General features: G+C 43.7%; 1 protein-coding gene across 1 annotated transcript in view; it reads right to left on the minus strand.

Annotated features, from left to right (window-relative positions):
• Positions 1-2,027: 2,027 nt before the first annotated feature.
• The window catches only part of Stap1 (signal transducing adaptor family member 1), a 28,523-nt gene continuing 4,346 nt past the window's right edge, over positions 2,028-26,204 (minus strand). The window contains exons 2-9 of the mRNA XM_045130452.1: positions 25,994-26,065; positions 21,273-21,386; positions 18,947-19,003; positions 15,950-16,122; positions 13,138-13,266; positions 5,679-5,748; positions 3,760-3,856; positions 2,028-2,570 (exon numbers count right to left, since the gene is read on the minus strand). Coding sequence (XP_044986387.1) covers positions 2,509-2,570; positions 3,760-3,856; positions 5,679-5,748; positions 13,138-13,266; positions 15,950-16,122; positions 18,947-19,003; positions 21,273-21,386; positions 25,994-26,065 — 774 coding nt within the window. The 3' untranslated portion in view covers positions 2,028-2,508. The remainder of the gene's footprint in view (positions 2,571-3,759; positions 3,857-5,678; positions 5,749-13,137; positions 13,267-15,949; positions 16,123-18,946; positions 19,004-21,272; positions 21,387-25,993; positions 26,066-26,204) is intronic.

The raw sequence follows: 26,204 nt of genomic DNA on the forward strand, positions 1-26,204 counted from the left end.
GAGAGTGACAGAGAGAGAAAGAGGCAGATAGAGAGGAAGAGAGAGAGAGAATGGGCGTGCCAGGGCCTCCAACCACTGCAAATGAACTCCAGACACATGCACTCCCTTGTGCATCTGGCTAATGTGGGTCTGGGGGAATCGAGTCTCTAACCAGAGTCTTTAGGCTTCATAGGCAAGCGCTTAACCACTAAGCCATCTCTCCAGCCCTAAATACAGTATTTTCACTTTAAAGAGAATCATGTCATTTCATTCCCCATTCCCAAAATGAGAATTACAGCAGAAGGTTATTTTTTTAGCTCTTCATTGAGAGAAGTTTTCAGTTTTCCAATATGAATGATTGCAGATCATGTAATTTTGTCATTAAAAGGATGGTAGAGGGCTGGAGAGGTGGCTTAGCAGTTAAGGTGCTTGCCTACGAAGCCTAATGACCCAGGTTCAAATTCCCAATGCCCACATAAGCCAGATGCACAAGGTGGCACATATATCTTAGTTCGTTTGCAATGACTAGAGGCCCTGGTGCGCCCATATTCTCTGTCTGTCTGTCTGTCTGTCCGTCCGTCTGTCCCCCCTCCCTCCCTCCTCCCTCCCTCTCCCTCTCCCCCCCCCCCTCTCTCTCTCTCTCTCTCTCGGGCTTTCTCTGTAAAAAATAAAAATAGTATAAGAGAATGATAGAAGCTGAGCGTGGTGGTGCACACCTTTAATCCTAGCACTCGGGAGGCAGAGATAGGAGAATCACTCTGCATTGAAGGCCAACCTGGGAATACAGAGTGAGTTCCAGGTCACCCTGGGAAGTCAGTGAAAACAACAGGGATTCTTTCATTGTAGTCACCATGAGTTCTGAAACAGCGGGCACTGGACAACCTCAGGAAGTCATTTCCCTGGAGCCCCATTTCTTTGGCTCTGACAGTTAAAAGCAGGCCCACGTCAGTGTCACCTCAGTGGCGTCTTGGTTATGGACTTCCCAACTCCCAGAACTGTGGGAAATAAATTTCTGTTACTGCAAATCACTTGGTGTAAGATGTTTTGTTCTAGAGTCTGAATGGACTGACACCATTTGGCATCACTTTCTGTTTCCTTTGGAAATTTATTTTGTGAAAGTCTGCTGCTGGCATGCTTGCTCATGATTTCATTCTGAAAATGCTTAATTCTGTCTTCAATATCAGAATTGTGGTGGTTGGGTTGGATTTTTTGTTTTGTTTTGCCATGCTGAGGTACTGGGTATTCGACCCAGAGCTTTGTACATGGTAGCCAAGTGTTCTGAGCTATGTACCCTCAACTGACAAAGACATACGTACAGATTATAAGGTATTTTTTGTCTTTAATATTTCCTCACTTGATGGTGTGATTCTTAAGTTTTGTAACCATCAGAACTAACCTAAATGTTTTCAAGGAAAATATTTATGAATTAGTATGCCTTAAGTCTTGATTGAGTAGATCTAGTGTGTGGCAAAAGGATATATTGCGTGTGTCCTTACATCTGAGCTTGTGCACGTGTGCCACAGTACACACCTGAAGGTCAGAGGACCTCTTTCGGGTGTCCGTCCTCATCTTGCACCTCGTGAGGGTGGGGCAGAGTCTCTGGTTCTGTGCTCTGTTTAACAGGCTCGCTGGGCCCAGAGCTTCTGGCGTTTCTTCTCGCTCTGCTCTCACAGGTGGGTGCGCTGGGGACCTGAGCTCTGCTATTTACATTTGTGCAGCAAGAGTTTGATCCCCTGAGTCACCTCCCCCCCCCCATCACTATGACTTGAGTGCATGAGGTGCATACGGCATCATGTACGCGTATACATGTATGTACATGGTACTGAGTGGCATGTCACCATCCTTTAAAAGATGTTTGGAGCCGGGCGTGGTGGCGCACACAGTTAATCCCAGCCCTCAGGAGACAGAGGTAGGAGGATTGATGGGAGTTCGAGACCACCCTGAGGCTACAGAGTCCGTCTGAGCTAGAATAAGACCCTAAAACCAAAAAAAGATGTTTGGGTTAATGTTGAACTAGCATAGCAAAAAGATAATACAGAGAGCACAGAAAGGAATGAGCTGGGTTTATTTTCATTGGCGGGGCACTGACTAGTACATTTCATGTCTGACCAGCTGGATAATTTAAATAGCATATTTGATTAACTGGTCAAATCACATGTCACCAGAAACCTAGTAAGATTGCTTTGGGTAGGGTTGTTTTGCTGGGGAATTGGTAGGATGTCGAGGAGTAGAGATTGTGCAGTGGAAATCCACATCAGAAGCTGAGGCCAAGACAAGAAGCTCCACTGAGGAGGCTGTGGCTCTCTTCTGTCGTCGGCCAGCGCGGAGGAGCGCGGCTGCCAGGCTCTCCACAGACGGGGCCTGGCCTCCCAGCGACTCGATTCCTGCTGGTGAAACAGTGGATATGCTTCATGTGTCCAAATGAGTGACTTAGAAACCAAAGGGAAATGGAGGTAATTTTCTTTAAAAGTGAAAATCTTCCTTTCAAAAATACAAATCTCAAAGATACATGAGGGCAGTTATCATATTTCATGGCTTATGTGGAATTTTCTTCAACTTGTCATTTCTCTCTTCTGTGTTGGGTTCTTGGCCTAAAAAATTAAGGATAGAAAAACCTAATTTTTAAACTAGTATTTTAGGACAAGTGGTTCTTTCAGTAAGAGTTGTTTTTCTAGTTGTGCCTAAAACACTATGAAAATAACTGTTAGGTAATTAGACACTGAACGTTCAAGGTTCTTTTTAATCTTTATTGTATCGTAGACCTGTCATGTCTTTCTTTTCTTACTCTTGCCTTAAGGTTCTATTCACCTGCCCTACTATATTTTGAAATGACTTTCCTAAACTTACGATTTTTAACGCCAGGTCCTCCACTGTAGTGATGACAAGAAGAGCACCCAACACCCAAAGAGGAAACTGTTCTTGCCAGGGCCCCTGCAGAGGTGGGTTCAGGGACATGAGAATGTTGAACTTCTTCTCACTTTGAAGATACTGGGCTGCCCAGGGCCACCTAGCTGCATGTCAGCATACAGGCCCATCTTTCTGGCTTCTTGGGAGCCAGGCTGAGCTTTGGGATTTTGCTGCTGACATTTTTAAGAACTTAGGCTTTCAAACGTACTGCCCTTGTAGTTCGACTTTCCAGCTGTGCCCCTGATCAGGTAACCAAGTACAGTTTTTCCTTCATAGAACAGAAACTGTTCTGAAGTCTGAAGCCCAGACAAGCTAAGAGTACTTGATCCCTCCTGCTCAGCTGCTCACTGATCATGTGTAGAACAGATTATTGGAAAGAATAGGGAAAATTATCACATCCTGCCTGCCTTGTTCTGCCAAAAACTGGGGTGTAAACATAGCTGATTGGTGGGTAGGGGAGCTGTGAGGTTGGCCCAGGGTCCCGTGCTGGATATACAGAGTCGCCCCAGCAATCTTCCGGTCACTCCTGGCTGTCTTGCCTTTGTAGCAGAATAAAGCTGCTGTATCACAGATTATTTATTACCTAGGGACCAACTTCCATATTGTCCTCTTATCTCTGCACTTGTTTGATAAAGCCAAGCAAAATGTGGACAGAGTTACTGATCACAGTACCGGCCTCATAAGCTACACAAGAATATTTTTGTGGTTTTATTTTTCCAGACTCAGTGGGGGGAACAAAAGATGACCAATTGGGTGGATTTCAAATCAAACCTGTTTTACCTTGGCTGGCATTTCAAATTATGTCAGTGTTTTTTTTGTTTTTGTTAGTGTAGGATTGCTTTCTTTAACATGCTAATAAAGTAAAGCACATACCACGATTGTCATCAGTTGAATATATAAATGGCCTTAAATTGCCTCGAGTTTCCTTCACAAAATAATCAATGACGCTGAAAAGGTTTGGGAGAGTTACCTGCAAAAACAGAAAGCCAGAGAAGGCCCAGTGTGGTTGTGTTGAGGTGGAATGAGGAAAGCATCTGCAGTTTGGTAGAGATGACTGTCTCATCTCCTGACCTCCAGAAGAACCAAGTTACCGCCAAGCCTCCGAGACTTGCTGAGTGACCTTATTTTAACTTACTCATGCCTTATGTCTCTTTTTCAGTGACAGTGTGTTCACTATTGAATTTATTTAGAGAGCTTCCTCCTTCCCCCATCCCCCAGTTAAAACAAAACTGACTCAAGTTAGGCAAAAGATGCTCCCTTCTTTGAATTTAATAGAAGCACGAGAAATGACAAAGCTTCCTAATTTAACATTAGATACTATTAGTATAGTTGTTTCCTAACTCCTGAAGATAGGCTAGCCTTCAGAGTGTTCCCTATAAGATGATGATGATGAGTTCATTTTTCCTTAAGGCATAGTAGGCTGCCTGTTCTTGAAACCAGGGAATTACGCATTGGGTCCTTCATTATAACAGGATGATTCAGGGGTATGCAAGTAACCAATATGCATCTACCCCATAAAACAAGCAAACTGAGGCTGAAGGGATGGCTTAGCAGTTAAGGTGTTTGTCTGCAAAGCCAAAGGACCCAGGTTCGACTTCCCAGGACACACATAAGCCAGATGCACAAGGGGGCACGTGCGTCTGTAGTTCATTTGCAGTGGCTGGAGCCCTGGTTCACCCATTCTCACCCTCTCTTTCTCCCTCTTTCTCTCTGTCAAATAAATAATAAAGCCGGGCGTGGTGGCAGACACCTTTAATCCCAGCACTTGGGAGGCAGAGGTAGGAGGATTGCCGTGAGTTCTAGGCCACCCTGAAACTCCATAGTGAATTCCAGGTCAGCCTGGGCTAGAGTGAGACCCTGCCTTGAAAAACCAAAAAACAAATAAGTAAATAAATAAAGAAAGAATAAAAATTAAAAAAAAAAAACAAGCAAACTGGTTAAACCTTAATACCCTAGGAAGTAACCTTGAAATGAAGACTTCATTGAAATGCAACCTGGGGGTTAAGGTGTTCTGTCATCATCCTGTGATAAGTCAGCTAGGCTGGGAGAGGGGCTGGAGACAAAGAGGAAACCTTATTTTCTGGTGTATTAAGATTCCTGAACCGCTGCCAGGTGCACGCCTTTAATCCCAGCACTCGGGAGGCAGAGGTAGGAGGATCATCATGAGTTCGAAGCCACCCTGAGACTTCATAGTGAATTCCAAGTCATCCTGGGCTAGAGTGAGACCCTACCTCGAAAAAACAAAAAAAAACCTGCTTCTACAAGGTGGGTATTATACGGCTAAACAATCAGAGATTTTTTTTTTCCCCTGTCAGAAGAATTGAAGTACTTAGGCTATGTAAAACAGACAATAAGAATATTTCTCCTTGAAATATTTGTATTGATAATGACTCACAAAGAAAGCAAAGTGAAAACAATTCTTAGGGCTGGAGAGATGGATCAGTGGTTAAGACACTTACCTACAGAGCCTTAAGGACCCAGGTTTGATTCCCCAGTAAAGCCATATGCACAAGATGAAACATGCATCTGGAGTTTGTTTGCAGCGGCTAGAGGCCCTGGCATACCCATTCTCATTCTCTCCTCTTCCTCAAGTAAAATTTTAAAAAATTTAAAAAAAAAAAAAAAAACAAGCAGTTTACCTTATCCTCCAGCCTCTCCGTTGCCCTTTCACGCGTCTTCTCCCCTTCCATCTGCCACCTACCTGCCGGCCTCTTGTCCACCAGCACTGTGGCTGTAAGGAAGAAGTGGGCTTGGGAGGCCACAGGGGAAGCCCAACAGTTAGTGCCACTTACAGGTTTTTCCAGTTCGATGGTGTAGCTCTTCCCATTGCTCATCACTTTGTAGTGCTTGATTCTGGGCAGGCTGAAGGGAAACAAGAGGCTGGTCTTCATGTGATCGTAGAACTGAGTCAGTGCAAGTGAAGTGAGTGAAACGCCCTGTGCACTAAAGCTGTGTGCCCAATACTGTCACCATCAATAATCTAGTTCACTGTGTCTTCCGGGGAGCTTGCTGTGACAGACTAGTATATCTGGGTCAGTGCTGGGCAAATAAAGAATGAAGTGGAGCAGAAATACACTTGAGTGTGAATAACCTGTAAACAGTATTACAATATTTATGTAAGGGGTATGTACTTTGGTGGTAGAGCACTTCCCTAGCATGCTCAAGGTTCTAGGTCCAATCCCCAGTACTACAAAAAAAAAAAAAAAAAAAAAGATGTTGGCATATACAAATCAGATGCGTATTACTCCCTGTACTGCTAATCTGAGCAGACCGCCTTCCATCTCTGGTACACATGCTATCCCAGATAGCAGCCCGGCCTGCTGGCAGCTTCAGGGCTGTTTCAGAGATGGGAATCGGGTTAGGTGCCATGTGACAGGCAAGAAGGGAAATACAGCAGACGCACCTTCACGTCTTCCTTTTCCACTTACATAGCACTCTGAACCATCACCATCCTCAATGTAGAGTATTCTGTTGATTATGAATTGCTTAAGAACAAGAAAGCACATTATATTGCTGAAGTCTACACAAATGGGCTGCAAGGTCACTGAGAAACCCTGTTGGCGCTGAGCTGAAAACTACCTCCGTGTAGACCAGCTGACATGGAAAAAACTATGCTGCATGCAGCTCCGTGGGGGGGGGGGGGAATCAGTAGTGAAGATAAACAACTGGACACTGCAAGCCTTAAGTTTATGAGCAATGGATACAATAGAGGCACGTCTGTTATGGGGGAAACCAACTGCTCCATAACTGGACTGAAGACCCGCCCCACGGCAGCAAATACATCCTGACACTGAAAACCTACCACAGGGAGGCCATGAGCCCTAGTGGTGCAACGTCTGCTGCTGTCTGGTTAAATGCATGCACTGTGCTCACCAAGCTGCCCAGTGGGCACTTCATGCCCACACCCATACGTTAGTGCTCCTCTCACTTCTGGTTACAGAACTGTCTCTTTTCAGATGGCAGTGACCTGGGGGTGACTCAGAAGGCACCATGGTGCTGGGAAGAAGTGACAGGAGTGCTCAGCACTGAAATGCCTCTATCACACCTTCCAAGGGTCAAGGTCATTGCAGAAGAGGTGGCAGAAGGAATGTAAGAGCCAACGTGTTCACCCCAGATACAAAATGGCCTGAATATCCATGACCTCACAGTACCTGACACTACCTATATAAGACCATCATAATATGAGGAAAAGATGACGACGACAAAATAAACAACTGATTGAGAGGGGTAGGGTTATGATGGAGAGAGGAGTGGCAAAGGGGAAAGTGGGAGGGGGAGGAAATTGCCATGGTTTGTTGTCTATAATTATGGAAGTTGTTAATTTTTAAAACTCAAAAAAAAAAAAAACATTCTACTCACTCCTATTTCAGTATTAGATATTCAATAGAATACTTGTAAAACAAGGACTGGAGAGATGGCTTAGCACTTAAGGCACTTGCCTGCAAAGCCAAAGGACCCAGGTTCAATTCTCCAGGACCCACATAAACAAGATGCACAAGATGGCACATGCATCTGGAGTTCATTTGCAGTGGCAAGAGGCCCTGGCATGCCCATTGTCTCTTCTCTTGTTCTGCATCTTTCTCTCAAGTAAATAATATCTTTAAGATATATTCATAAAACAAAATTTTTAAAATATCACGAACTGGGGCTGGAGAGATGGCTTAGCGGCTAAGTGCTTGCCTGTGAAGCCTAAGGACCCAGGTTCAAGGCTTGACTTCCCGGGACCCACGTTAGCCAGATGCACAAGGGGGTGCCTGTGTCTGGAGTTGTTTGCAGTGGCTGGAGGCCCCGGCATGCCCATTCTCTCCCTCTTTCTCTCCCTCCCTCTCTCTCTCCCTTTTTGTCTGTCACTCTCAAATAAATAAAAATGAACAAAAAAAAAAATTTAAGTCAAGAACTGGGCTCTAGAGATATTGTTCATTGTTAAAGTGCATGCCTACAAAGCCTAACAACCTAGATTTGATTCCCCAGAGCCCGTGTAAAGCCAGGTGTGCGGAGTTCGCTTACAGCAGCTGGAGGCCCTGGCCTGCCCATTCTCTCTCTCTGTCTGCCTCTCTCTCCTTGCAAATAACTAAAATCTTTTTTTTTAATTGATGAAATATGCATCCATAATTCATCCTATGCTATCTGCTAGAAGGGAACAAACACACACTGAGGGCAGAACCACGACAGAGCGTAGCATCACTGGCCTTGTGCTCCTCCGGCTCACCGCTGGGTAGGCCAAGACTTTAACGTTGAAAAGTGCACATCACTTACTGTGACGCCATTTGCTTGAATAGCAAGCTGATTCAATATGCGCCCTATATTCAGAAGGTGTCTTAAAAATACTCATCGGGTCCTGCTGGTCTATAGGCCTTTCCACTTATCTTTTAAATCACTTCTTTGCCACTTCCAGTTCATATTCCTCTAGGAGTGAACTATATGGAGTAAGATCAGGTCTCAAAAACAAAACAGTGGGGCTGGAGAGATGGATTGTGGGTAAGAGTGCTTCCTGAACAAGCATGAGAGCAAAACGAGGCCTGAGGACCCCTGAGTTTGATACCCTGACGCCCACACAAATGACGGGATGTGGCCACATACATCTGTAACCCATCCTGTGGGGGGCACAACCTGGAGGGACTCAAACAGCGAGCTTCAGAATCCTGTGAGCCTGTGTCTCAAGGAAGCGGCAGCGCAGTGAAGGGGAGGGCACCTGATGTCTCATTTGGCCTTGGCACACGTGTGCCTATGCCACATACATGACACACACAAACCACACATTCTACATACGCACACTAAAAAAATGAGCGAAAAAATTAGTCTAGGGAATAGATGGCATTAAGTGTGCTTCTAAGTACTTGCTCTTAGTTTTTGACCTTACTTTTTGCAAAAGGAGGAATTTGTCATGAAGATTTTCTGCAGCTTCCACATCTGTTAATGACTGTTCAAAGTGTCTAAAACACTAGCATGTCACATAGTCAAGAGAATTATACAAGAAAACATGAAATGTGTTGTAGGTATCCCTTTATGCCTTATAGCCCCTTACCACCGAGTTGGGTAAAAACAGATGTTACTGTATGCCAAGAGGGGAGTCACCTGGTAATTTGGCATTAATAAGTTCTGGGTTTGTTTGGTTTTTTTTTCTTTTTTCTTGAAAATAACCTTGGGCCTACAGTTTATCTGTCAACACATGAGGAAAAAACTTACTTTCAAGTACTGCTTTGTAAACCAGCTTGTTCTTGTCAGCTAGTGTTTACCAGAAACATCCATCTAACCTGAATGGCTGTGCATTTCTCCCATAACCTACCTGTTAAAGAGAACAAATGGGTTTTTTGAGGAAAAACTTGTGTTCCCTAGTCTAGATTCATGCCAAAATCTTTTAAGTTCTACACTGTCAGCCAGCTACAATTCTAATGCTGTCTGCAGCTGTCCTTAAAATCAGCAAATAAATAGAAGATACTAAATTTGGGCATTCTCAAAGGCCTGCTTTTTAAATTTTTTTATTTATTGGCAAGCAGCAAGAGATAGAAGAGAAGCAGAATGGGCACGCTAGGGCCTCCAGCCACTGCAAACTAACACCAGATGCGTGCACCATTGCATCTGGCTTTTCATCAGTACTGGGGAATTGAACCTTGGTCATTAGGCTTTGCAGACAAGCTTCTTAACTTCTGAGCCATCTCTCCAGGCCAAAGGCCTGCTTTGATACAGTACAGAGCACAGATTGCTGTGACGTTAACAGTCCTTAATACAGACTCATAACAGTTCAAAGTTTCCTGAGCCATGTTCGTGAATATCCTCAAAAGCCTAAATGGACACTGTCTCGTGTTACAATGTGCTAATTTTACTACCCTACCTCATTTCTTATTTCCTAAATATGAAAGGAAAGAGGTTCATTTTTCATAAAATAAACATTTTTTGCTGGGCGTGGTGGCACATGCCTTTATATGAGAGAGAAAAAAAACGGGAGGGTTGGCATGCTAGGACCTCCAACTACTGCAGTTGAACTCCAGATGTATGCGCCACCTTGTGCATGTGTTACTTTGCACACTTGCGTCACCTTGTACATCTGGCTTACATGGGCTCGGAAGAGTCCAACATGGGACCTTAGGCTTCACAGGCAAGCACCTTACCTCTAAGCCATTTCTTCAGCCCTAAAACATACTCTTTTATGACCACCAGCTGGCTTCAAACTGGAAGACTAAAAAATTACAAAAATTAACATCATGTAACTTATATGAACTCCTTTTGCCAACTTATGAGTTTAAAATATAGCTGAAATACCATACAGATTTAAGTAGAAACTATGACAATGAATTCAACTCCAAAGTATAGATACTGTTTGCCTTTGGCCATAACCCATGTTTGTAGCAGAAATCGCTGTTGCTGCCCATCTACTAATTGTGTGGAAAATGCAGTGCAGAAGTTGAGCTCACGTAGATGACCTGCTCTTGTGTGGAAATTATGCAGCGCTTAGCTTACAAGGAGCCAACGGGTCTTGAGACCTTGTTCATTCATGCAAAATAGTAGTACAGGGTCTCATGAAAACTGATCAGTCAGACCGGGAGGGGAGTAAAATGGAGGTGGGAATTGATGACTCTTGTGTCTTAGTTTTGTCTTAGGCTATGTCTCTCTTTTAGAATAGTCTATGTAAATTTTGATTTAGTTTTGGTATGCTCTTTTGTAAAAGTGGAAGTCAACAGTTAAAAGACATTATTGTGGGCTGGAGAGATGACTTAGCAGCTAAGGTGCTTGACTATGAAGCCTAAGGACCCAGGTTTGACCCCCAGTGAGTACGTAAGCCGGATGCACAAGGTGGTGCATGGGTCTGGACTTTATTTGCAGTGGCTAGAGGCCCTGGGGTACCCATTCTATCTCTCAATCTGCCCCCACTCATCCAATAAATAAATATATTTTTAAATTAAAAGAAAACATTGTGCTTTATGTGATACTCAATTTCCTAAGCTCCAGAGTCCACATAAAGAAGCAGGGCATGGTCGGGTATGGTGGTGCACGCCTTTAATACCAGCACTCGGGAGGCAGAGGTAGGAGGATCACCCTGAGTTTGAGGCACCCTGAGACTCCATGGTGAATTCCAGGTCAGCCTAAGCTAGAGTGAGACCCTACCTCGAAAAACAAACAAACAAACAAACAAAATAAAAAGCAGGGCATGGCCACATACGTTTGTAACTCCAGCAGTGGGGAGGTGGAGACAGACTGATCCCTAAGGCTCGCTGCCCTGCTAATCTAGCCTTCCTGGCAAGTTCAAGGCCAGTGAGAAGTTTTATCTCAAAAACAGCTAGATAGTCAGATGGTGATGACCAATGGGAGAAATGAGCAAGTGCTGAGAAGAAGAGTTCACTAAGTGAGACATCTCCATCACACCCGCTAAGGCTTAGGGGCCACTGTGGAAGAGGGAGAAGTGAGCCAAAGGAAGGGGAGGACTGCAAGCAATGATGTCATCCAGACACAAGTGGGCTTGATCTTCACGTGCTCACAGTGGCTGATGCTACCTACACAAGACCTGCCTAATAGGAAGGAAAGAAAACTATGGGATCAAAATAAAGAGAGGCTACCTGGAAAGAAGAGCTTCAGTGGAGAGGGAATGGGGCGGGGGGATAAGAGGAGTGTTGGGAGGGGATTATAATCATGGTATATTGTCCATATTTATAGAAGTTGTCAATAAAAAGCTTTATAAGGGGGGGAGGGTATTACCATGGGATATTTTTTATAATCATGGAAAATGTGAGAAAAAAAGTTTTTTAAATATTTTATTTTTATTTATTTATTTGAGAGAGAAAAAAATAGGCACACCAGGGCCTCCAGCTACTGCAAACAAATTCCAAATGCATCTGCCACCTGTGCATCTGGCTTACATGGGTCCTGGGGAATGAAACCTGGGTCCTTTAGCTTTGCAGGCAAGTGTGTTAACCACTAAGCCTTCTTTCCTGCCCAATAAAAAGCTTTTGTTGTTTTTATTAAGGTAGATAAGGGCTGGAGAGATGGATTAGTGGTTAAGGCACTTGCCTATGAAGCCTGAGGACCCAGGATCAATCCCCCATTACCCATGAAAGCCAGGTGCACAAGGTGGTGCATGCATCTGGAATTCATTTGTAGTGGCTAGAGGTCCTGGTATGACCTTTCTCTCTCTCTCTCTCTCTCTCTCTCCCTCCTTCCCTCCCTCCCTCCCTCCCTCTCTCTCTCTCTCTCTCTCTCTCTCTCCTTCTCTCCTTCTCTCACTCCCCTCCCCGCCTTCCTTTCTCTGCCTCTCTCAAATAAATTTTTATTAAAATAAACTATGCCTGAGGAAGGACACCCAAGGTTGTACTCAAGGCTGTTATCTGGCCTCCACATGCACATGTGCTTGCAAACACATCTGTACCTGCTCACCTGTGAACACACAACAGGAAAAGATCCAACTCCTAGAACAAAAGAGAAAAACTGCCTTTTGCATTTAAGCATTATTCTATCAAAGGTAAAGCATTTTGCTAAAAAAAGAAGAACCTTAGCAGGAGACTTTTACATAGCCCTTAACCATAAATAAACCAGTGCGTCAAACAGTCCAATGCACTCCCACACCACGCCGAGCCAGCTCTCCCTACGGGGGTCTGCAGGACGCTGGGCGATGGCCCCGCCTTGCCTCTCCTAGCCCTTCTCTCCTTGCTCACTCAATTGCAGACACAATGGCCTCTTTCTGTTTCTTGAACAAGCCAGACACTCTTCTGCCGATGATGCATGCTTTTGCTGTCTGGAAGGCTCTTGCCCAGACACTGGCCCGATTTGTTCCCTCACTCCCTTCACACCTCTGCTTAAATGTCTATCAAGCAAATCTTCCACAACGACTCTGTATTAAAACAGTAACAACCACAGACACATCCTCTTTATTACCATTTAAGAGTCCCGTCTTTCTCACCCTGCTTTATTTTACTCCATGTGTCTGACATGGACTTACTTAGTCTGTGTCGTCTTACAAGAATGTAACGTCCTTGAAACCACATAGTAGGTGCTTTATCCTCCTGCACCCCCAGTGCCTAGAGAAGTACTTTGCACATAGGTGCTGAGTTGAATGAACAAGACAGCTGTGATTCAGATCAAAGTAATCCTGCTTCTTCCTGCTACAGCCCTGGCTCAGTCGTAACTGCATTTATGCCACGCTACTTCCTTTTCTGGTGTTTCTGTTTTCAGTCCCAATGACATGCACAGCTGGTACTGGCCAGAACCTGTGTGATGTTAGTCCTATACGATAACATAGTTTGACAGTTTTAGTTAACATACTCTATCTCCTGGCGGATAGTGATGGAGTAGTTTCTACTGTCGGTACCCGGCCTCAGGATCATATTTCCCAAAGAAGGATTCTTCTCCAACATCTCAGTTGCTTCTTTCCGGGAAACTGTATAAAAACATCTGGAGAAATGAGATAAAAAGAGATTTAAAAAAAAAAACTGATGAAGATCATTACCTAAAAGCAATGCTAGCAAAGTATGTTGAAGAGTTGTAATTATTATCTTTTTAAAAATAATGTTTATTTTCAAGCAGAGAAAGATAGAACAGAGACATACAGAGAGATGGGCTAGTCAGGGCCTCCAGAGCTGCAGACGAGCTCCAGATGCATGCACCACTTATGTGGGTACTGGGGAATCGAACCCAAGTCGTTAGGCTTTGAAGGCAGGTGCCTGAACCACAGAGCCTCCTCTCTAGCCTGCAATAATTGTCTTTGACACAAAAATGTACCAGGGGAGCTATGTAGGAATCACACACAATCATCACCAGCATGTGACAGCCTCGAGCAAAAGTGCTGCGTCCCCAGCATCAGTTGACAGCCCGCAGTTTTGGACTGACAGTTCCCGATGGTCTCCTTGCACAGCGCCCGACACCGCCTCTCTCCCTGCGCTCTGTTTACGGAGCTTGCGTTAGGAGTATGTCTGAGTTGGCTCCTTTTGGTATAATGCATCTATGGCATTGTGACTTTTTAAATATTTTTTTTTTTTTTATTTATTTGAGAGAGAGAGATGCAGAAATAGCCAGGTAGAGAGAGAGAAGGGGCATGCCAGAGCCTCCAGCCATTGCAAATGAACTCCAGATGCGTGTGCCCCCAGTGCATCTGGCTTATATGGGTCCTGGGGAGTCGAACCTGGGTCCTTTTGTTTTGCAAGCAAGCACCTTAATTGCTGAGTCATCTCTCCAGACCTGTGATTTTTTTTTAAGAAGAAAATTAAGAAATTGAGGGCTAGGGAGAGGGCTCAGTCAGCAGAGCACTTGCTGTGCAAACATGAGGAGCAGAGTTCAGATCTGCAGCATGCATGTGAATGTCAGATGCGTGTGGTGTCCACTGTGATCCCAGCAGGAAGCAGAGAGTGAGGCCTGGGGCCGGCTGGCTAGATGGACTGCCGGACCCACAAGCCCCGGGTCCACATGACAGACCCAGCCTCAGAAGACGAGGAGCGTGATCAACGAAGACTCCCAAGGGCAGCCTCTGGCATGCACATATGTACACACACATGCACCCATACACATGCACATATGTACACACACATGCACCCATACACATGCACACCCACAGGTATGCACACATGCCATGTACACACAGAAAATTCAGCACTTTCTAATTTCAATGTATATTGTAGGAAGTGAAATAAATAATCATACTCACAGAAAAATCCTGGCAGAAAATGTGTTACATCAAAAATGTTAATGGCAGCTGGGCAAGGTGGTACATGCATTTAATCCCAGCACATGGGAAGCTAAGGTAGAAGGATAGCTGTGAGCTCGAGACTACCCTAAGACTACATAGTGAATCCCAGGTCAGTCTGGGTTAGACTGAGACCCTACTTTGAAAAACCAGAAAACTGGGCTGGAGAGATGGCTTAATGGTTAAGGTATTTGCCTGCAAAGCCAAAGGACCCTGGTTCAATCCCCCAGGACCCATGTAAGCCAGATAGATGCACAAGGGGACACATGTGTCTGGAGTTTGCTTTGCAGCGGCACACCCATTCTCTCTCTCTCTCTCTCTCTCTCTCTCTCTCTCTGCCTCTTATCCTGTGTCTCAAATAAATAAATAAATAAATAGAACCGAGAAAGCCATCAAAAAAAATTTTTTTAAGTTAATCACAAAAATGTTTGAGTAGAGTGATAAGGAATAATTTTAATATTTTATTTGTTTATGTGTAATAAAGTTATTACTTGCTTGTGGAGGAAAAAGAAAAAGCAGCAGTCTGTGTGACTTTTATCCTGTGAGTTGACTGTTGTGTGGTTTCATCTTCAGGCAATAAGTGTCAGATGCAGTGACACAGGACATACAGACCATACAGCAGGACCTGAGGTCAAAGATGGAACCGGGACACGCTTTGCTGACCGTTCCAGGAGGAAAGGGCCCACAATCTTCAACAATGAAGAAGGTGCACGTGTGCATGTGGGACGTTCATGATTCCAGCATGCTGTCCCTTACGTTTCTTCCAGCACCCTATAACCTTACCCACATCCTTCCTCAAAGTACAAAGTCAGTGACTGCTTGGTGGTTTATTAATCAAACAGAATATTTCAAGTATTTGAAATTCTGTGGTGAAGCTGGGCGTGGTGGCGCATGCCTTTAATCCCAGCACTCAGGAGGCAGAGGTAGGCGGGATCACCATGAGTTCGAGGCCATCCTGAGACTACATAGTGAGTTCCCGGTCAGCCTGCACTAGAGTGAGACCCTACCTCGAAAAAACAAAAAATTCTGTGGTATAATTAATGATAGAAGATTTATCAATTGTAGAGTTGTGGGGTGAAAAAAATAAAACCTTTCTTTCCTTCCTTCTTCATAGGCACTTTTATTTAGGTCTGAGCTCCGGAAAGAAGTCTATTTGGCCTAAGGTGTGGGTAGAAGGGGATTTCCTCTGTGGTGAGAGAGTTAGTTCAAATCTGCATTATTTTGATCATGAGATAAGAGAGGAACTCTGGCAGGTGTTCAGTGATATGCAGTTCATCCCCAAGACTTTCAGTCCCTTGGTTTAGAGAGCTCAGGAGTGGAACTCGAGTTGGTAGTTAGTTGGTCATTGGAGGTGAGTCACGATCGCGGGAGACTAAAGCGGAGTCTAGGAGCACTTACGCTGGCTTGGGGCTCGAGGCTCCGGCGCATCCTTCCCCCGGGTCCTTCTTTCCGTCGACAGACGCGCCTGGTGGCCGCTGTGCCTCAAGTCTTCTTTTCTTCTCTCTCTCTAGGACTTCATGCAGTCGAATTACTTGTCCAGGTAGAAGAGAGACATGTTGGGGGACTGACAGCTGAAACCAGTTAGAATAGTGCAGACTAGAAAGACAGCCCAACAGCGTACTAGTCTGAGTAAAGACAGGCCTGAGGCTGCGAAGACGCTCCAACGATAGGAAGGATCGCGACAGTAGAGGTAGGGTCACACACACAGAGCATCTGCGCCGAAGGTGGACACCTTGGCCTTCCTCTAAACCAACCAAAACCTGCGCGTGATATCCCACCCTTCTTCCTAAAGCGCCCTTGTGCTCGGGTCTCGGAGCGACGCGCCTGGACCTTGTGCCACGAGCTCATCATCAGCCCCCTCAGCTCATCCTGAACTCGCTTCTTCAGCAGTGTCAAGAAGCCCCGGGACCGCTGCTCACACCTTCTCTCAGCGGAACTTGCAAAGAGCTCCGCCTCGCCGTGGCAGCGTGGGCTTGCGCGGGGCTGCGCGGGGTCTCCACGGTGCCGCGCCTGTGACGCGCGCTCCAGGTGCACCGGGGACTTTCTCCTCTACGGGTTAGCTTTGCCGCGGCTGCCCTCTCTAGGGATCCCCCGGGCATGCCCGCGCGCCCTCCTCAGCTGTACTCATTGCCAGGATTCAGGGCCTCATTGCCACCAGCTATGTTCTCTTGGGATGCATACTCGCAATGGCCAGAATTTTTTCATTATTTTTAACTTTTTAAAAAATTCTTATTTACTTATTTGAGAGAGAGGAAGAGAGAATGGGCACCCCAGGGCCTCCAGCCACACTGCAAGCGAACTCCAGACGCATGTGCCACCTTGTGCATTGGGCTTAGATGGGTCCTGGGGAATCCAGCCTGGGTCCTTTGGCTTTGCAGACAAGCCCCTTAACTGCCAATCCATCTCTCCAGCCCTGGTCAAGTATTTTCACAAATGAATTACTCACACAAACTGATCTGGGACCTTGGCCCCAGATACATATAGAGTATAAAATTTGAAACAACTTGTCCTCTCTCAACTATTCACATGAATTTTGTATTATCTTCTGTAATATAACTATGTTTTAATTTAAAGTAGCATTTTAGCTGAGCATGGTGGCACACACCTTTAATCCCAGCACTCAGGAGGCAGAGGTAGGAGGATGGCTGTGAGTTCGAGGCCACCCTGAGACTACATAGTGAATTCCGCTAGAAATAGACCCTACCTCAAAAAAATAAAGATAAATAAATAAGCAAATGCAGCATTTTTAAATCCCCATCTCAAGGGAAAGTATAAGAAAATGTTGGGCCAAAATATCAAGTATTATTAGTGTATTGGGAATATGGGCCAAGATTTTTCCCTTCAGGTTAGTGATTTCCTTCATATTGAGCTACATACCTTTGGGATGTTTGTATCCAGTTTAAGAGCCACAATGGTAGCCAGGCTTGGTGGCACACGCCTTTAATCCCAGCACACGGGAGGCAGAGGTAGGAGGATCACTGTAAGCTTGAGGCCACCTTGAAACTACATAGTGAATTCCAGGTCAGCCTGAGCTAGAGTGAGGCCCTGCCTCAAGAAAACTAACAAACAAACAAAAAGAGCCACAATGGTACCCAGTAGGGCCCTTCAATGACAGAAGAAAAAGTACGATTCCACTGTTTCTTCCCTCAACTCCTACAAGTCAGTATGTCCATTGCAAATTTAAAACCTACTTTTACATCCTCTTATAGTTTCCCTATACAGTAGTTGAACCTCTGACCTTTTTCCTGTAGCTGGTTATCATAAAGATTGGTAACCAGCCAGGTGTGGTGGCAAACACCTTTAAGCCCAGCACTCAAGAGGCAGAGGTAGGAGGATCTCCATGAATTTTAGGTCAACCCAGGGTACAGTGGAGTGAGACCCTGCCTTGAAACAAACATATAACAATGAAAAAAAAAAAAAAACACCCTGGTATTTACTTTGGTAAAGCGTCAAGCTTACTTCTTGTAACGACAAAGCCTTTGCTCATAACTACCATGCAACCGAACCTGTATTTGACCCTAATAAGCCTGGAAGTCTTCCTGTGCTCTACAAACATTAGACAATATGGCACTCTGTCTGAGGAAGACTGGCTATCAGAGCATCATGTGTTTGAAGACAGTTGCTACAGTGGCTTTTTTCAAATTAATGTTAGTTATCTTGCTGCAACAGTTAACTCTAAGCAGTAGGTCTCAGTATTTGCTCCTGATAAGATACCACCATTAACAGATAAGCATCCCTTTGTCTTAGGGCCCCTGTGCAGATGCTGGAAGGCAATGTTTCATTTTGATGGTCTCTCCCTATGTTATGCTGCCCATGCTATTCATAAAACCCATCACAGCATTTTAAAGTACCGAGAATTGGTAATCATTTCAGAGTACGCTATGGAAGCTACAGATGTCAGCAGCATGCACAGTAACCCTGTGTCGGAAAGACAAGATGGTGAAAGCTGACCCCGACCCCCGCTCACCAGTCATTTCCCTCACAAGAATTATGACAGTGTGAAAAGATGCTGCGTGTTAAGTTTTTCCTTCTCTTCCTACCTGATAAAGATGTAACTTTGGAAGCCGGGCGTGGTGGCACACACCTTTAATCCCAGCACTTGGGAGGCAGAGGCAGGAGGATCACCGTGAGTTCGAGGACACCCTGAGACTCCATAGTGAATTCCAGGTCAGCCTGGACTAGAGTGAGGCCCTACCTCAAAAAACAACAAAAAAAAAGATGTAACTTTGGGAATAAAATCAAGGATTCAGACCTCTCTTTTTCAACTTCATTTCCTTCAACTACTTTCTTTCTCCATGGTTCATAGTAGGTGTTGACAAGTGATCTTGAGTTCAAGACCAGCCTGGGCTACATGCTGAGAGCCTGTCTCAGAAAAAGAAAGGAATAACCTTTTACCTCTGTTACTGTAAGGATGAATCCTCTCCATTCTTCCCCACTTTCTGTGTTTTCTGCCTAAGCATGAAAAGAAAAACAAAAAGACAAGGCAGAAAACAATATGAGCATCACTGTGTGTGTACTTTAATTTTTTCTGGGGGTGGGGTTTTGAGGTAGGGTCTCGCTCTAGCCCGGGCTATCTGTCCTGGAATTCACTATGTGGTCTCAGGTGGCCTTGTCTGTGTACTTTAGGTAACTGCATAATTTCACATGATTGTTTTATGACAAAATATGTCAGCCATCAAAACTCAGCAACACTGACCAAACTACATATTACTCTGCTGAAAAAAGGTCCGCTGAAATTTTTAAACTATTTCAAATTAGAAAAAGAGAAGAAATAATTCATTCTCCTTTTTGCTTAGAACTATTAACATTAACTCCACTTTCTTTTATCAGAAAATAGAAATGTACTGGGTGTGGTGGTGCATGCCTTTAATCCCAGCACTTGGGAGGCAGAGGTAGGAGGATTGCTATGAGTTCAAAGCCACCCAGAGATTACATAGTGAATTCCAGATCAGCCTGAGCTAGAGTGAGACCCTACCTCAAAAAACCAAAAAAAAGGAAAGAAAAAACAGAAATGTATATCTCTAAGGTGCTTGCTTATTAAACAAGTAGAATCATACAGACTAATACTTAAGCAAAAAACTTTAATCTTAGCAAATTTATTTCTGCAGTCTGTCAAAGAATCAAAGAATGCTTATTCTCTTCATTGGTATTTAGCATTGGCATGCTTAAAATTTTGGGAAACCATGAGCTGGATTGATAGCCTAGGTTAAGGCACTTGCCTGCAAAGTCAAAAGATCCTGGTTCAATTCCCTAGGACCCACATAAGTCAAACGCACAACGTGGTAGATACGTCTGGAGGAGCCCTATAGACCACACTAACAGTCAAACAGAGTCGTTCCTGCTAATGCTCTACATTAGTAAACCAAAACTAAGTTGTTATCTGCCCTTTCTGAGATATCAGAAAAGTAACATCACAACCAGATTTCTAACACAGTCCACTTTTAATTGGGACAATCATGAAGTTCCCCTGTCTTCATCCATACCCCAAAAAGTAGGCTAATGTTAACCACTTAATTATTTTTCTGTCTCTTCTCTTTCTATTTGTCTTACATGGGAACTTTTAAAATGACCAACTCACTTATTATTTGTTTTTCATTTTCCTAGCCTTTCCATGACTATGAACTCAATCTTTTCTGCTCAGCCCACTGGAATCATTACTCTGTTTAATGGAAGGAAGGGTGCCTGATTCTAGAGTAAAAAATAACTGGGCCAGAGGGAGACCCTACCTTGAAAAAAAAACACCAATTGTGAGGGTTTTTTTTTTTATATGTTGTAGTTGTAATTTTGTCCTTTGTCTTCCTAGCACCTCATGAAAAGGGGTTTTTATTGTTATTTTACAGATCTGTCCATTTAAAAGATAGATGCTGTTAAGTGGTAAACATCATGTAGGTGTTGGGAGCAAAACAAAAGTCCTGTCCTCATGGGGTTTTGTAACAAGGAAGACTGCACAGCACCTAAGAAGGTCCAAAGGCAATAAATAGAAAAATAAAACGTAGAACAGGGCAAGCCAGCTTGATAGTGTGACCAGAGGGCCAAGTAGGGATAAGGCTGCAATTCTAATAAAGTGGTTCGAGTAGGTCACAAGAGAGACTGACTTCTGAGCCACGAAGTCCAGACGCATGCACAGGGAGGTTAAGTAAGGTACCTGCCGCCATACGCTCACGCCTTCATAAGCCAGAGTTAAACCTAGGCACCCGACGTTCTTTACCTGAGTTCTTTACCACCCTACCCGAGAGTCATGGGGAGCTTGCTGAAACATGGATTCTGGGCCCCAGGTTCTGGCTGGTGAGCCTCAAGTTTCCTAAATCCAGGTGATTCTTATCAGACTAAACACCAGCACTTTCAAAGTCAGTGGGTAACTTTTTGGCAACTTCTCCAGTATCATCTGCACCGGTTCCAAGTCCCTGTTACGTGATGCCCATGGCTGCTGGCTGGCTTTTATGAGCTCACTTCGCTGGTTCAGGAACAACAAAAACACCAGGTGGGATCCTTGACTTTGTCAGAGGGTAGAAGTATAAAATTTCACTGTGCTTGTATACTAAATAAATGCAAACGTGCTTTTAAAATCCAATTCAGAAAACAATCGTCCTTGGCAGAGGGCAGGAAATATTAACAAAGTACGAATAAGACGCAGGCCATGCTGTAACTCAATTGCTGGTTGTCGAGGTGGATGTTATTCATAAGCCTGGCTCTCGACAAACTACTGTCTCTCCGCACTCACCTTCACTTGGACTTCCTCTTTGGGCAGAACCAGGGTGAATTTTGCACAATTCTTTTCAGTTGAATTCTGGTCAGTAAGACATATGAGGTCCACTATGTCTAGCTTGCCAACATACTGCAAAGATAAAAGGAAGTCTCATTAAATTAGTTAGGGTTAAACACATTTGGTCTGGCATAAAGAGAAAAAATGACAGTTTCAACTTATTTGCACTTTGTATGATATAACACCGGTGGGTATTTGGAAATGCACTATGCTGCAGTATGCTCGACCTGACTCACAAATTTGCAAAAGGCAATGATTAAATTTTCATTAACTGTGCAGGTGATTTAACATAGCCATTATTCAAACTTTAGTTATGTAAGCAGATAGTAATAAATTATATTAAAAATAAGATCATCATTGTAGTCAAAACTCAATTTTTACCATTTTTGAATTATATTGTTATAGTTTACTGTTCTCTGTGCTCTCAAGGTTATGCACATCTTTGTTCTGTAGAGTAAAAGGTACCATGCAACAATACTACTGTGCCTTTTCTCTATCACCATGCTCAGTAAGGTCACATTGAAAGGCTGAAGCAGCCATGGCCACAGCATTTACACCATGGAAATTGGTAAACCACTTACAAATCAGTGTATAATTAACTGCTGTCCCAGAGGAAGCACTTGTTTTTTCCCCACAAAAGACAAAATAAGGGCTGGAGAGATTGCCTAGAAGTTAAGGCACTTGCCTACAAAGCCAAAGGACCCTGGTTCAATTCTCCAGGACCAAAGTAAGCCAGATGACCAAGGTGGCACATGTGTCTGGAGTTTGTTTGCAGTGGCTGGAGGCCCTCATATGCCCATTCTATCCACCCCCTCAAATAAATAAATACATAAATAACATTTTTAAAAGACCAAATAATAAAGATTTTGAGTATACATACATACATACATATACATGTCTCTGTTGCATATTCTTCTTTGGTTTTGGTTTGTCTTTGTCGTGTTTAATTTAAATATGTAAAAAGATATAATTTGCTCAATGACTGTATAAGATCAAGGTACAGGCTAGATTTTCCCCAACATCCACTCATTTGTCCCTGAGTCTAGACTTCAAACAGTTAGAGAATAAATGTCAATAATTCAGATAGAACTTCAATGCTGGTTGTGTCTAAAACTGTTTCCTGGTAAATGGGGAAATAATTTCTAAAATATTCTTTCAGAATTCAAAAACCTAATATTGAATCTACCAAAGGATTTGATTCAACAGAAATTAAGGAAAGCATTCTATTTGGATCAAGCATCTTATGGAAGTGACAACAAAGAGAGAACTGGATATTTTTCTCATTGTCTGTTACACATCTTCCCTATCAATTAGTTGCATTTATGAGCTTTTGTTCATTCCTGCGTACATTTTCTATAGAAAGCCATTATTCAACATTTGCCATACAGCACGGCTACAAGGTTGCTGTTAGGGAGTTCTTGTGATTCATCTACACCAAACCATTTGCTCTGCTGGGCGTGGTGGCACACACCTTTTATCCCAGCTCTCGGGAGGCAGAGGCAGGAGGATCACTGTGAGCTCAGGGCCACCTTGAGACTACAGAGTGAATTCCAGGTCAGCCTGGGCTAGAGTGAGACCCTACCTTGAAAAACAAAAGAGGAAAACCAATTGTCCTGAGCGATTGGTCTTGATGGGTTTGTCTGTCTATAACAGGCAGTCTGCCCTCTAATCTGAAAAAGAGCCATCTGTAATAAGGCTTTTATGCTTTGCTCATTTGTTTAAATTTTTTTGCCAAATTAGCTCCATTCTTTTTTTAAATCTCCTTTTAGTTTTTAGTGGTTATACCACATACCATTCATTGTTCTATACTCTGATAAACCTTCTCACTTGACTTTTCTGACTAAGGTAGGACATATAAATGGGCAAATTTTTTCCAGCTTCATTTCTATATTGATGAGGTTGAGGGGCAACTTTGGGTTGACCTATTTATTTCCAATGGAAAAAAAAGAAGAATTAAAAAAATATAAGGAGGTTGGGCATGGTGGCATATGCCTTTAATCCCAGCACTCAGGAGACAGAGGTAGGAGGATCACTGAGATCAAGGCCACCCTGAGACTATCTAGTGACTTCCAGGTCATCCTGGACCAGAGTGAGATCCTACCTCAAAAAACCAAAAAATAACAATAACATTTTTAAAAATGAGAGATACAAGGAAACAAAACCAGAATTTTAAGTGAAATGTACATCTCTTCTGGTGGACTGTGCAGGTTGAGCTCTGAGGAGGGCACAACAGAGGAAGAGGCGGCCAGTCAGAGAGAGTGGCTCCATCCATTCATTCGGGAAGTCCTATCTCTTGTTCTCAATGGTAGTGTTGTAGAGAGCCTGAAAGGCTGTCGGTCTAACTGGCCTTCATGAATCTGCTCCAGGCCATCTCTGCAGGCATCGCCTAGCAGGTGAGAGGCACACGCTATACCACACAGATGTATCCTGTGCTCTAGCCTCCGGTTCAACGTGTCTAGCAACACAGAAGGCAGAGGCAGCTCTGCTACGGGAAAGTTCTTTCTTGCAATGAGCTACACTAGTTCTCTATGTGCTTTCCATCCACTAGCCCCAGTCCTTTTCTCTGGAATAGCACTGAACCAGTTCAGTGACTGTTTCACGTGGCTTCCTCACAGCCTTGCAGGTATGTGAAGGCAGCGTTACATCCTCCTTGCATAGGCCAGATGAACACCTCCCGCTCTCCCCTGGTCTGCCCCAGTGCTTTCTCCTGAGCTGAGCACCCAAAAAACTTTCCCAAAGGTCTTCATCCTTTTCATCAAAACTGGCATTGTCAGCATTTCATTCTAATCACACATAGGAATCACAGCACAGCAGTTAAGAAGCAAGACCATGGTTACACCTCTTTTATTAGCTGTGTGAACTTACAGTTTTCTTGTTCCTTAAATTGACTATTTTTGACTCTTAAGTCGGGAGTAAAAATAGTGTGCATGCTTGTAATCCCAGAACTTGGGCATGTAAGGATCATGAGTCAGAGGCCAGTGGACAGAGTAGGACCCCATCTCGAAAAACAAGGGAGCCCGGTGTGGAGGCGCACGCCTTTAACCCCAGTCCTTGGGGGGGGGGGCAGAGGTAGGAGGATCGCCATGAGTTTGAGGCTAACTTGAGAATACAGAGAGAATTCCATGTCAGCCTGGGCTAGAGTGAGACCCTACCTCAAAAAAATCAAAATAAATAAATAAACAAACGAGTTTATTATGGTATTTGTAAATGTCTTTGTGTAAGTCTTTTCTACCTAGAACTCTTGATGAGAGATGACCATTATGAGTCAGGTGGGTTTCATAATAGTTCACTACTAAGGGTGGTAAATGCCTATAGATGGAATATGTGAAGCTCTTTTTCTATTTCTTTCAGTAGACCTGTACATGATAGTTCTAATGATATCAAGGCATCTAGAGTACTCATAACTAAACAAAAAATCTCTTACTAGTATCCCAAGGTAGATCAACATTTGCATTAAATTATTATATCTTAGGTTGTCAATAAACCGGTTAAAAAGGGCTGAAGGGGGCTGGAGAGATGGCTTAGCGGTTAAGCGCTTGCCTGTGAAGCCTAAGGACCCCAGTTCGAGGCTCGGTTCCCTAGGTCCCACGTTAGCTAGATGCACAAGGGGGCGCATGCATCTGGAGTTCGTTTGCAGAGGCTGGAAGCCCTGGCGCACTCATTCTCTCTCTCCCTCTATCTGTCTTTCTCTCTGTGTCTGTCACTCTCAAATAAATAATTTTTTAAAAAAAGGGCTGGAGGGATGGCTTCATGGTTAAGGCTCTTGCCTGCAAAGACAAAGGTTCTATTCCCCAGGACCTATGTATGCCAGATGCACAAGGTGGCACATATGTCTGGAGTTCGTTTGCAGCAGCAAGAGTCCCTGGCTTGCCCACTCTCTCTCTCTCTCCCCCTCCCTCTTTCCCTCTATCTCTCTCAAGTAAATAAGTTAATTAAAAAAATAAAAATGCTAATTTTTTTAATAATTGTTGGGGGCCATGTTGGGGACTAAACCCAGGGTTCTATACATGGTAGGCAAGTGGTACAGGATATTCCCAGCCAAAAACATCACATTTTATTCATGGAAAAATGAAACACAATCACAATTCGAGTTCATTTGCAGTGGTTAAAGGCGCTGGTACTGGGGGGCTTGAACCTGCATCTTTAGGCTTCACAGGCAAGTGCCTTAACTGCTAAGTCATCTATCCAGCCCACAGTCACAATTTGAAATTAAAGCAAATAAGTCCCAGAATTGGTTTATTGTTATTAGATGTTAAAAGTCTCTGTTTTTCGGCATGCTTTTGTCCGCCTAGTGAAATTGAATTGTAACAGTGCATGCTATGACGTTTGGGGAATCATGTTGCTCCTTACGCCATAACATGATAAGAAGGAAGAAAACGGAAGCTTTCATTTGGCGTTAAGCAATTTGTACCCAGATATCGGACGTTTCCACTTTTAAACTAAGTTCTAGTGATCCTCTCGAAGCCCAAAGCATGACTTAATACTTTGAGGTGCCTGAGAATACTTTACCATGAAGCCTCTCATAGTTAAAAACCTGCGTAGACTTAACTTTTTCATCTGAATTAGTCTTCCCAGAGTGTCTTTATTTCTTGTTGATAGAAAACCCAAAACCAGTAATAGACTGCATGATAAGGGTTTAGTGGGGAAGTTGAATCAGTTGAACATGTTAAGCTACTTACTATTGTACTTTTTTTGTCGGTATAAAAGAAAAGTGTGGCTCCTCTCAACTCTGTCCAGTAATGTTTGTATTCCTGTGGGAAAGAAATCATAAGTCTATTTAATTAGTGTCACATAAATATATTTTCTATTTGGTAATTTTAACTTTATTGTTTATTTATTTATTTATTTTGAGGTAGGGTTTCATTCTAGTCCAGGAATTTACTATGACCT

This window comes from Jaculus jaculus, chromosome 11 (assembly GCF_020740685.1).
Source record: "Jaculus jaculus isolate mJacJac1 chromosome 11, mJacJac1.mat.Y.cur, whole genome shotgun sequence".
NCBI lineage: Eukaryota > Metazoa > Chordata > Mammalia > Rodentia > Dipodidae > Jaculus > Jaculus jaculus.